Source organism: Equus quagga, unplaced genomic scaffold (assembly GCF_021613505.1).
Source record: "Equus quagga isolate Etosha38 unplaced genomic scaffold, UCLA_HA_Equagga_1.0 153_RagTag, whole genome shotgun sequence".
NCBI classification, from domain to species: Eukaryota; Metazoa; Chordata; class Mammalia; order Perissodactyla; family Equidae; genus Equus; species Equus quagga.
Genome location: NW_025796915.1, coordinates 3990849 through 4002879, shown reverse-complemented (window position 1 = coordinate 4002879; position 12031 = coordinate 3990849). Strand labels below are relative to the sequence as shown.

Here is a 12031-nt window from a genome sequence, read left to right as displayed (position 1 = left end):
AACATACCACAGCTGAAACAAGATGAAATGTAAAACCTTAATAACTCCTATCTGTGAAAGAAATTGAATCTGTAAATCAAAAGCTACCCGTAAAGCAAACTCTTGCCCCAGATGATTTCACCACTAAATTCTATTAAATCCAATCTTACAAAAATTTTTAGAAAATAGGAGCAAGAAGTTCCCAGCTTGTTTGTATGAGGCCAGTATAATCCTGATGTCAAAACTGGACAAAGACATTACGAAGTAAGAAAACTACATACTATTACTCTGCATGAACATAGGTACAGAAGTCCTTAACAGTGTGTAAGTGGATCAAATCCAGCAGTATGTAAAAAGATTACTACGTATAGCATGACCAAGTTGGGCTTATTCCAGGAATCCACTCTTGGTTTAATATTTGAAAATCAAAGTATTTCTATGTATTAACAAAATAAAAGAAAAAAGTCATGATTTTAGTAGATGCAGAAAAAGCAACTTTTAAGAAGCCATCATAAAAACTCTCAGCAAATCAGAAAGAGAAGGGAACATCTTCAACTTGGTAAAAGGCATCTGTGGGGGGAAAAATGCAATGGATATATACCACATTTAGTGGTGAAATAATGACTATCTTGCCCCTAAGATCAGGACCAAGGCAAGGATGTCCATTCTTACCACTTTTATCCAACATTATACTAGAGGTTCTGGCCAGTGCAATAAAGGCAGGAAATATAAAGGCATAAAGATTAGAAAGGAAGAAATAAAACTTCACAGAGGACATAGTTGTTTATGTAAAAGATCCTAAGGAATCCTAAGAAATAAAATAAGGCCACTGCAACTGTTAAGTGGGTTTGGCAAAGTCACAGGATACAAGGTCAGTGTACAAAAGTCAGTTTTATTTTTATATACTAGCAACAAACAGTTTGAAATGAAATTTTAAAAAAAGCCATTTATAATATTATCAAATACTACTGACATGAAATACTTTGGAATAAATTCAATAAAATAGATGTAAGACCTCTACCCTGAAAACTGCAAAGCATTGCTGTGAAAAAGACCAGAATAGGAAGATATGCATGTTCATGCATTGGAAAACTAAATATTGTAAAGATAAAAATTCCTCCCAAACTGATATATAGATTCCTATCATAATTCCAGCAAGTGGCAAGCAGGTTCTAAAATGGAAATACAGAGGACCCAGAACATCCAAGGCAGTCTTGACGAAAACTGGAGGACTTACACTCCCTCACTTTTGACTTACCGTAATAGTAATTATGTGGTGTTGACATAGGCATAGACAAATAGATCAATAAAACAGAAGAGAGCCCATAAATAGACCTACATTTATACAATCATTTGATTTTTGATAAAGGCACCAAAACAGTGCCTTTGGGAAAAGGAAAGTCTTTTCAATAAGTGGTGCTGAAATAATGGATAGCCGTGTAGAAAAAAATAAATCCAACTCCAGTCTAACACCATACACAAAAAGTAACTCAAAATGCATTATAGACCTAAATGTCAAACCTAAAATTATAAAGTTCCTAGAAGAAAATATGAGACTATATTCATGACATAGGAGTAGTCCAGTATTTCTTAGGACACAAGACCATTAAGTCATAAAGAAAATGAATATCAATCTACATACAGAATATATTCTGGGAGAATAAATTCACAAAATATGTCTCACAAAGGACTTATATCCAGAATATAAAAAGAACTCCTACAACTCAATAATAAAAAACTAACAACCCAAATAACATATACAAAACAACTTAATTGAAAAAAAATGTGGCAAAAGAATTGGACACTTCCCAAAGATATATGAATAGCCAATAAGCATGTGAAAAAGTGCTCATTAATCATCAGGGAAGCGCAAAATAAAACCACAATGAAACACCGCTATGGCTAAAATTAAACACTGACACTCCAAATATTGATGAGAATGAGAGGCAACCAGAACTGTCATACATCATTAGCGGGAGTGTAAAATGGTCCAACCACTTTGGAGAAAGGTCTGTCACCTATTCCATGATATATATCTATCCCAGCAATTCCACTCCTGTAGATTTTTACTCAACAGAAATGAAAATGTCTACACAAAGACTTGTTGATAGCATTATTGATAAAGCCCCAAAGTGGAAACACTGTATTTACAGTGGAATACAATTCAGCCATAAAAAGCAACAACCTACATGCAGCAACATAGATTCATCTCAAAAACAACATGCTGAATGCAAGGACTAAATACTATGAGATTCCATTTCTATGAAGTTCCAGAACAGGCAAAACTAATTTACAGTGAAAAACATTGTTATGGGTTGCTTCAGGGGTCAGGGTGGAGGGGTGAGGCTGGGGTTATCTTGAAAGTGGCATGAGGGAACTATGTGAGGTGACGGGACTGTTCTGTATCTGGATAGGCATTTAGGTTAGATAGGTTATGCTTTTGTCAAAACCGACCAAATGGTACGCTTACAATTTGTGGTTTAACTATATGAAAAGTGGGGCTAGGATGGTCCCTACCCTCTTAAGGTTCTTGACGATTAAAGGAGAACGCCATGCAAAATATTTAGCACAGTATGTGGCACTTACTTAAATGTTAAAAATTGTTAGTTATTAAACTGAACAGGCAATTTCCTGGGCCTCTTAACTATTTTAAATCATTAAAAAACTACCACAGTGATAATAGAAAAGTGAGGCTCAGTACGGGTAACTTGTCCAGTGTTAAATACTTGCTATCTCAAAGCCTGCATAGACTTTGGATTTCTGCTGCTGATGAATGATTACTCCCACCCCACTCAAACTTGACAGAATAAAATGTAGACTGAATCTGCATGGTCAAGATTACTGATGTTTGGCTGGATTCTTATCTTCTGATGCTGTTTCATGTGCTGCAGTTTTCCCCTAGATGTTAAATCACTTTCAAGTGAATGCAAGAGTGAATGTGAGAACATTTTTAGGAAGGCTGTTTTCACTGGGGTGCTTTCTAGTCCAGTGAGTTTTCAAACTTTTCATCTTTGTATCAAATCATATGTGGAAAAACCTTTGTAAAATACAGTTCAAAGCAAAGGCTTGAGGGGCCTGAAGCCCCACCTGTTTATCTTATCCTGCCCTTCCAACTCACTTCTGCATAATCTGTCCTAGGTGATAGAGTCCAATGTGACTTCCAGAGCTTAGCTGAATTCTCAAAAACGTGGGGTGCACGTACATTCCTATCTACATACATTCAGGAATAAAGTTTTACAAAACAATACAATACTTACCCCTATAATGTATGATGCATTTTGATACTTTTTGTGATAAACACCAAATTTAGCAACTTAATAGTTCAAGACCCATCTTTTGAAAAACACTGCTCTAAGGTATGTGCTGACTACACTTCCTGATCTTTATTGGCATCACCAGTGAAAACCAGAGAACTTGCTGAGAATATGCCCAGGGCAGGGGCTGAACAAACACAACTTAGAGACAGACTATAAGAGAAATGTCACATGAACACTTCAGTACTGTCCTCTGAGGCTTAGAACATAGATGAGTTATTCCAATTCTTCTTGGGAACACAGAAATCTCTTCTCAGTTAAGCCTTTCTAATAAAAATAGGCTAGAAGGCTGGCGGCAAAGACTGACGAGGTAGCAGCCAGGGATTTCCTTAAGAAGCTACTTGCTTTGAATTTCAAGCTGCATAATTATCTAGACTTGAGTTTTCTTTGAAGGAGTAATGAGCCTTTCCTTCTTACCCAAAGCAGGGAGGGGGAGGTCATAAATGAAGAACCTGAGGCAGCTTTGAGATTCCAGAAGCTGCTGCTGTGAGCCAGGTGTGAAATGATTACGGCTGACCTAAGTGGGCCTGTCTACTCTGCTCTTTGAACAAAGTGAGAAGGCTCACTACATGCTTTCGAACTGCTGTCTCATAATGGCTTAGCTACTTGATACTGGTATCTTCTGTCACTTTAAACCACAGAGGACAGACTGACAGCTCAGGCTCAGTGTGAGGGACTGCCTAACCCAGGAATGGGAAGACAAGATAATCCAACATCTGAAGAACAGAGTAACATATAACTCACAAATCAAGATTGGAATGATTTATTATTTTATCTCGCTCCAGAGTGGTAGTAGAAACAAAATCAATTACAAGTAGACTTAGGATTCCTGAAATGTAAATTGTTTTTAATATATTTAAAAGCACACAGAAGTCTCCTCCATTTATAAAAAAATAAATACATAACATGACAAATTTATTCATGATCCTGGGGCTCTTATGAGGTCAAACTCTTTAATGGCTGTGATGTGTCAATGTAAAACATACATGATCTGTTTTACACACAGACGCACATTCCAGTTGTAAAAGCAAACTCCTTCAAGGATCAGAATGAAGAAACATCAGTCTTCTACTGCAGAAAGCATGTCCAGAGCTGGGTGATGGGGTTGGGCTCAGGCACTGTAGCCTCTGACCAGCCAGCCTACAATCTAAGGAGCCAGGGTAGGAAGGCATAGCCCTTCCGCTCATGCCACCCTGCTGGTCAGCCAGGTTTCTAAACTGCTGGATGGCTGACTCCTTTGAAGTTTCCATAAGACTCTCAGTCTGTCTCTGCTGCAACTATGAAGCACAGGAGGGACTGTTTTGTCCTTCCTGCTGGTTCTGTCCTGTTTGAGAGCAGAAGACTGAGAAAGTGTGCTCATTAAATATTTTCATTATAACACTGAATGGAAACCACGATCCCGCCCATGAGCGCTGAGCTGAGAGAGAACACGACAACTTCACATTGGACTTCACTAGAGACGAGGAGTGTGGGTAAGTGAGCATGCGCTTCTTAAGTGGGCAAGCAGGGAAGTGCTTTCTCCAGCTGACATGCTCTTGAGGGTGAAGAAGTTTGGCCTAAAATAGCTGATGATACAGCATAAATTGGGGATTTTGGAATCAAGTTTTTACCCCTGTAACATACAACATAAAAAACAAAAATCCAGTCTCGTTAGTAGATAGCTAAATTTTGATTAAAACCTGAAATGTTTTTGGGTAACTGTCAACAGGCTGGAATGTATCTGATACAGTTTAATCTGTTGTTGTTTCTTTGGCTGTCTTTCAATTAGCTCTAGAAACTGTTTTGACATCCTCAATCCTATTTTCCAAATCACTTAATTCCTGTCATTCTTAAGTTGGCTAGTTCTCCTTCCTCAGAGAAATTACCCACAACCACCTTCCTAATAGTGAGGGTGTACTTCTGAATAGAAGAGTCCTTCGGCTGAGATGGCATCTCCAAGGCCCACAGTTCGAATAGGATCTTTGCACACCAATACTGGTGTGAAGTGGAAGGATATTCCCTCCCTGTGCCATTCTACTACTGGCTTGTTTGGGTTTACTACGATCCTGGAGCCTGCCTCCGAATGGGAAGTCATGAACTCTCGCGGTGCCCTCAGAGACACCCGGCTGGCGTTTATGGTTTCTGTTGCGCAGGCCTGTGTTCCAGCCATGCGAGCTCCTGCAGCCACGGCTGCCAGCTGGTTGGCCCAGTGTCCGTCCACAGTTGCCAGGATGTGATAGGCCAGTGTGTGGAAGTGGATCCTTGTGAGGTCTGAGGCTCTGCTTTTACTCCTCCCATGTTCCTTCAGGATCCAGAAGAGGATGTCACTGACCATACCCACATCAGGAACACCGTTCCAGGAAGAGAGAGAAGAGTGAGGTCCAGATGCTGACTGGCTGAGAAATAACAGCTCCTGTTCATTCAGCCCAAGGGATGTCACTGCAGGAAAGACCTGCTAACAAAAACAAAATGGAGGTCTCTTTCTGAAGGACATCTAGCTCCTAAGATATCTTAGAATACAGCAAATGACTAAAAGTCCGGGAAGGAAGGCAGGATGGCATCTTTCTTCCTTACCACAAGACTCCCTGCCCCTGAAGTCTGTGGTGGGGACGTGACAGATCATAGGTCACTGTTTTGGCTATTACACTTCTAACCATCTCCACCTTCATTATCACTTGGGATAAATTGGGAAGTTGCAGTAACACCGTTTTAGACCCAGTCTGTTTATAACAATACACCATTATATGACAAAGGGCAGAGGTGTACATATTTTGTATTTCCTTCCATGGTGCCTAGCTTTTGTCTTTGCACACACAGCAGATCTCTCGCCATTGATGGAAAATGACACTCAGCTCCTGAATGTCAGCAGGCATTATACCAGTGAAACGGAGAAGGCCCTAGCCACACAGTCAGGGTCGCGATGGTTCCGTGTACACAATACCAAGAAGCAAGGAGAATAGTTTCAGCTTAGATCTAAGCTTTTTAAGCAGATGTGGGTTAGGAAGACTATTTAGTAATAAGGCTGTGTGAAAAAGGGTACCAAACAGGAGCCACTGAGCCTGTTTTCTATCTTAAGGGGAACCACCGTGTCCACTTCACTGTCTTTCTTACTTTAGTGCTTTCCTCCTTAGAGCCAGAGACCTGCACATAAGGTGAAAGTTTGTGCAAGAGAGACGAGCCCCGCTGTGTGTGTAGGTAGGGCTGTGTGCACATGTGTGTTTATTTACTTATTTAAAAATGGAGGGCCTGCCTACCCTTTGTCATGTACTAGCACTTCCGCTTCCTGCAGGGGCGGCGCCAGGCCTGAGCTGACGGCTTTATTTCCTTCTGTATTCTAATTCTGACTGTACCGTCTGAGGGAAGGACGGATGGCCTCCGTTTTACAGATTAGGGGACTGGGGCTCAGAAAGGTTAGTAGATAGTTACACAGAAAATGAAATAAAAATGGCTTGTTTTTTGAAAAGTGAAAAGATAACCTCAAAAGAGAAATGCAAATAAAAACTATACTGAAAAGTGTAGTATACACTTTTTACAAGAATTACAAGAGTGAAGCATAATGTAAACCATAGCCTTTGGGTGATGATGACGTGTTAACGCAGGCTCACTGAGGTGCCGTGGGATGCTGATGGGTGCGGGGAGGCTGTGGGTGAATATGGGCACTCTCGACATTCTGCTCACTCTTGCGGTGAACGTAAAAAGCAAAGTCTATTAAAAAAAAAACTATTTTGAAATATCATCTTTCACCTGTCAGACTGGTAAGAATGCATGTTTCTAATCACATTCCAGTGGCAAGGAGATGAGGAAATAAGCACTTGTAAAGAGTTCTAGCAGAAGTAAATTGGTGCAATTCTCATGGAGGCCAATTTGGCAATATCAAACTTAGATATGCTTTTTATGCTCCAATGCAGCAACTCTACTTCTGAGAACTTATCATACATACGCACTTGCTCATGGGCAAAATGAAATCATGTAAAAGTTCTTCACTGCACCGCTGTATGGAATAGCAAAGGACGGTAAACCAAACGCCCAGCAAGAAGGCTCAGGTTAAATAAACTGAGGTACGCCCACACATCGCTTTAACCATGTGGCTGTGAAAAGACTGAGGAGATTCTCCATTTGATGATAGAGAAAAGACCCCCAAAATACATTTAGTGAAAAAAAGCAAAGTGCAGAACAGTATATTCAGTATACTAGTCTATCTTTTTGGATAAAAAAGGATGAAAAAATAAAGATCTTCCAGGGCTGGCCCCATGGCCAAGTGGTTAAGTTCATGTGCTCCGCTTTGGTGACCCGGGGTTCACTGGTTCATATGCTGGGCACAGACCTAGCATGGCTCACCAAGCTGTGCTGTGGCGGTGTCCCACATAGGAGAACTAAAATGACCTGCATCTAGGATACACAACTATGTACCGGGGCTTTGGGGAGGGGAAAAAAGCATACTAAAGATAGATTCCCATATTTGCTCATATATATGCACAGCTACTCTGGAGGCAAACAGATGAAACTAATAAGGAGGTTACTAACAGCGGGTACACATGGCAGGGGGAGGGAGACTTCTTTGTGTATCTTTTAATATTTTGGGGTTTTTGAGCCATATGAATAAACTACCCATTAAAAAGATTAATTAACAATAAAATGAAAGGTTAAGTAACTTGCCCAAGTTCATAAAGCTAGCGAATGGCAAAGCTGGCATTCCAACCCAGGTTTCCAAAGTCTGTGTCTTGAGCATCACACTCCTGGATTTATCTGATTACTGCTGCTGTCCAAAGGCAGGAGTTGAACACCTCAGTGCCTGGTGGTGAGGGAGTGAAGGTCACCCAAAGTTTTCTTCTCTGAGCTTCTTGAAGTTCAACTGAAAGCTGCTAAGTTGGCTTTCAGTTTTTTCTCCTTTGAGTGCTACTGCAAAAACCATTCACTTCCAACTTCCCCATTCCAGAAGGAGAAACACAACCCATGAACCCATCAGTTACACTGTCCTATTTTTTTTTTTTTTGAGGAAGATTAGCCCTGAGCTAACATCTGCCACCAATCCTTCTCTTTTTGCTGAGGAAGACTGGCCCTGAGCTAACATGCGTGCCCATTTTCCTCCACTTTATAAGTGGGATGCCTGCCACAGCATGGCTTGATAAACAGTGTGTAGGTCCACCCTCGGGATCTGCACTGGCAAACCCTGGGGCACCAAAGCAGAACATGTGAACTTAGCCACTATGCCACTGGGCTGGCCCCTCCACTGCCGTATTTTTAACCTAGAAGGAGATCTTGTTCCAGAACAGACCTGGCTCCTTGTCTGGATCTCCATGGACCTAGGTCTGAGTGACATGACATCCACATCTCAGTGAGCCAGTCTCACTGGACAAGGGTGTTTTTCTGCAAGGCCCCATGAGGGTCAGGACCAAAGAGGGCCCTACATGCTGCCCATGTGGTTACCTGATGCACAATGCTGCTCATGAGCTCCCTATTGGTCATACTGGCCAGCTCTAGATGAACTGGAATGCCAGTGGGGATGTCAGAAATGGAGGTCACAACCTGCAAAGAAAAGAGGAGAGCATTGCCATTAAAAAGAGAAGGAAGTCAGGCAAGAGGGAAGGATCAGGTCCTGAGAGTCAATGCCTCCTGTCACTGCCTTTGCATCCTCATGAAAGCTCCAAGCCATGTGGGTTGCCATGGCCTCTGTGGACAAGGGATGCTTTTCCCAACAGAGAAAATTAGGTTCTGCATAGAGGTGCTGGGGTTATACACTCAGAAAGCACAGAGACCCGCCCATTTGTTCACGTAGCCAGCCTATTCCTGGGGACCTAAACCAAACAGCCGGCTTCAACTGCCATGTGACTGTGCAGGAACCGCAGCATAGCCGATGTGAAGTGAGATGGTACAGATAACACAGAGGACACAAACTAAAAACACTGCAGCTTGCAGCCACGTTCAGTTTAGCACAGGATGCAGAGGCTCAGGCAAGAAGATGTTCTGACCTGTCCTACTCAAGGTGCTGCCCGTGCCTGAAAGAGTACCATGAAGTGCCTCACTGCAGCAGGAGGCAGGCTTCAGAGCCAGCTGCCAGGATATGTCCTGGGGAGGCCAAGGACAAGGCAGCACAAGTTGCAGAGGCCAAGAGAGGTAGGAATCTGAAGAAAAACACTAACTGAGATCTGTGAAATTCTGTAAGTGCTATTACCTCCAAGAGTCTCTTCCTCTGGAGCTCCTTGCTTTGTCCCTCCATCATGTGCAATCCAGAGAGGACCACCAGGTCTGGCTGAAACTCCTCCAGGCTAGACACAAACACCTCCAGCATATTCATGGCCCCGTTGGAGAGGTCGTGGGAGAAGATGAATCGGTTGGCATGGGGAGCTTTTAACTGGCCCCACTCCTCCCCTAGAAAAGCCCAGTCAACACAATGGGAAGAAAAGGAAGAGGCTTTAAGTCTCCTAGCTGTGGGGAGGCTGGCAGGGACCTCACTGGAGCCTTGGCTCTGGGCAGGCTGGCTTCTGACTGAGCGGACCCCAGCTTCAATGGCCTAAGCACGGCGCTGCATCCAGGAGGACGGTGGTCAGTAAAGGAAGAAAGAAACCAAAACCCCAAACCCAACCCAACAGAAGCACAGTATGGGTGCAATACTGTATGCCTTTGTCAAGGGGCTGGCAATTAGCTCCCCTCGAGTCCCAGGAAAGCTCTGCTATCCACTGAGCTCTCCAACAGAGGATGCTGTGTCCTTTCCCAGCCACAGAGTGGTAGCTCGACTTCCAGCTAGCAGCACATGGTGCACACCATGCACGTCCCTGGATACAGGACGTGCTGCCTTTCTTGAAGCACTTGCCGCCTCACAGCAGCACCCTGAGCCCCTTTTATTTACTTGGGGTTGAGGGAGGCTGAAGCTGCGAGAGTCATCTGACCGCACTTCTTCCTCCCTGCTGCCCGCCAGTGGTTTCCGGACACCTGATCCAGAACGGGAGAGTCTCTGGCTGCTCTAGCCTCTGCTGAGTGAGTTGCTTTAGAATAATGACTGTTCCAGAACAAGTCCAAGTGTGACTTCCTCCTTAAATGGTTGCTGACTGCTCCAGCCTGGGTGCACTTTCACTACTTTGAGCACCCACAGGGACTTTACATGGTTTGGTGATTAATCATTTTGCTTTGAGTTCTCTCTCCTACTATTTTGAAACAGTATTCAAACCTATATCATTACTTAACTTTCACACATTCGTGCCACAAACACACTGCCAGCTCTTTAAGGTATGTATGTCTTTGATTCCCTTAGCACCTGTCACCGTCCCCTGCAGAGAGTGCCTACTCAGTAGCTGTTAATCTGATCCAGGCAGGGGGGTCCAGATCCGTCCTTGGCTGGTTCTTCCAGCGGGGGAGGAGTTTGGTGACTGTACGCATCTCTAGGAGGGGCTCTCAGCACTGGCCATGCCTCAGTATCTCCTGGGGAACCTAGTGTTTAACGTGCAGGTGGCAAGGCCACCCCCGTGGAGATCCGGATGTGCACTCAGGTGGAGAACTACCGATTAAGACCCCACAGCTGCCAAGTTTTCGAGAGGAGTGTGCTATTGCCGCAAGTCCTAAAGCAGGAAAGGTGACAGGGAGGCCCTCTCAGAGGTCACTCGGTGAGGCTTCACGACCGGAGGCTTTCCAGGCAGAGCTCACATTCTTCTCCATAAAGACCCAAAAATCTTGCAGTCAGTCAGCCAAAGGGCTGCTGCTTAGGGCAATTCCTAAATGAGGCCTTCCCCACTGAGCACCAGAGGCACCTGGTCACCAGCAGGATGGAGGTGCTCCCAGAGACCTGGGGGCAAGGATTTGTGACCCAGGCTTACACAGCTTTCCCTCCATGAACAGGATTTGTCCCAATTATAAAACTAAAGTCCATACACTGAAATCTAGTTTTTCACTGGTCTCTATCCTTACTGGATATTCCCCAAGAAAGTCTTCCCACAAGGCAGACAAACCACAGCGAGGGGTTCCTCATCTGGCAGGTGGGTCTTCCTCATCTGGCAACCTGCTTCCTCCTTTCCACAATGGCCTCTGGGGACGAAAGCCCTGCATGCCGCCCCTGCCCCCTCACTAGGTGGGGAGCACATGCATGTGTCCAGGCTGGGAGAACCCATCCTTCGCTTGCTTTGAATTCAGCTTTACTGAATCCATTCCTCTGAAAAACTTTTTTTTTTTTTTGAGGAAGATTAGCCCTAAGCTAACTACTGCCAGTCCTCCTCTTTTTTAATGAGGAAGCCTGGCCCTGAGCTAACATTTGTGCCAGTCTTCCTCTACTTTATATGTGGGACGCCTACCACAGCATGGCATGCCAAGTGGTGCCATGTCTGCACCTGGGATCTGAACTGGTGAACCCCGGGCCGCTGAGAAGCGGAACGTGTGAACTTAACCGCTGAGCCACCGGGCCGGCCCTGAAAAACATTTTATACGTGGGTCATTTGTATAAAAATCTATGAAAACAGAAAAAAAAGATATTACCTATTTACTAAACCCCGATGCAATGGTTATATTTGTTGAAACATCACATTCTTTTCTTAACTCCTGGACCATGTCTTATTATTTGTCCAAAGAAAATGACCAGTGGTGGTCCACAGAGCTGACTGCAGCATTCCCACTCTGCTTCATCTCTAAAGACCCAGCACAAGGATGGCCTTCCCCATGAAGCCTTTCCTAACTCTGCCACCCCAAAGCAGACTCAATTACTGCCTTCCCGGGGCCGCCACTATACCCTGTTAAAGGACCTAGCACATGATTTTGCAATCATTTGCGCAAGAGTT

At 43.8% G+C, this 12031-nt stretch overlaps 1 protein-coding gene across 2 annotated transcripts in view; it reads right to left on the bottom strand.

The window, feature by feature from the left end:
* Positions 1–4040: 4040 nt before the first annotated feature.
* Positions 4041–12031, bottom strand: part of LOC124233094 (ADP-dependent glucokinase) — a 28826-nt gene continuing 20835 nt past the window's right edge. Inside the window, exons 5-7 of one of the 2 annotated variants that reach the window (XM_046650203.1) lie at positions 9445–9641; positions 8700–8798; positions 4041–5727 (exon numbers count right to left, since the gene is read on the bottom strand). In XM_046650203.1, the coding sequence (XP_046506159.1) occupies positions 5173–5727; positions 8700–8798; positions 9445–9641 (851 nt within the window). In that variant the 3' untranslated portion in view covers positions 4041–5172. The remainder of the gene's footprint in view (positions 5728–8699; positions 8799–9444; positions 9642–12031) is intronic. The other variant, XM_046650204.1, reaches the window with a different exon arrangement.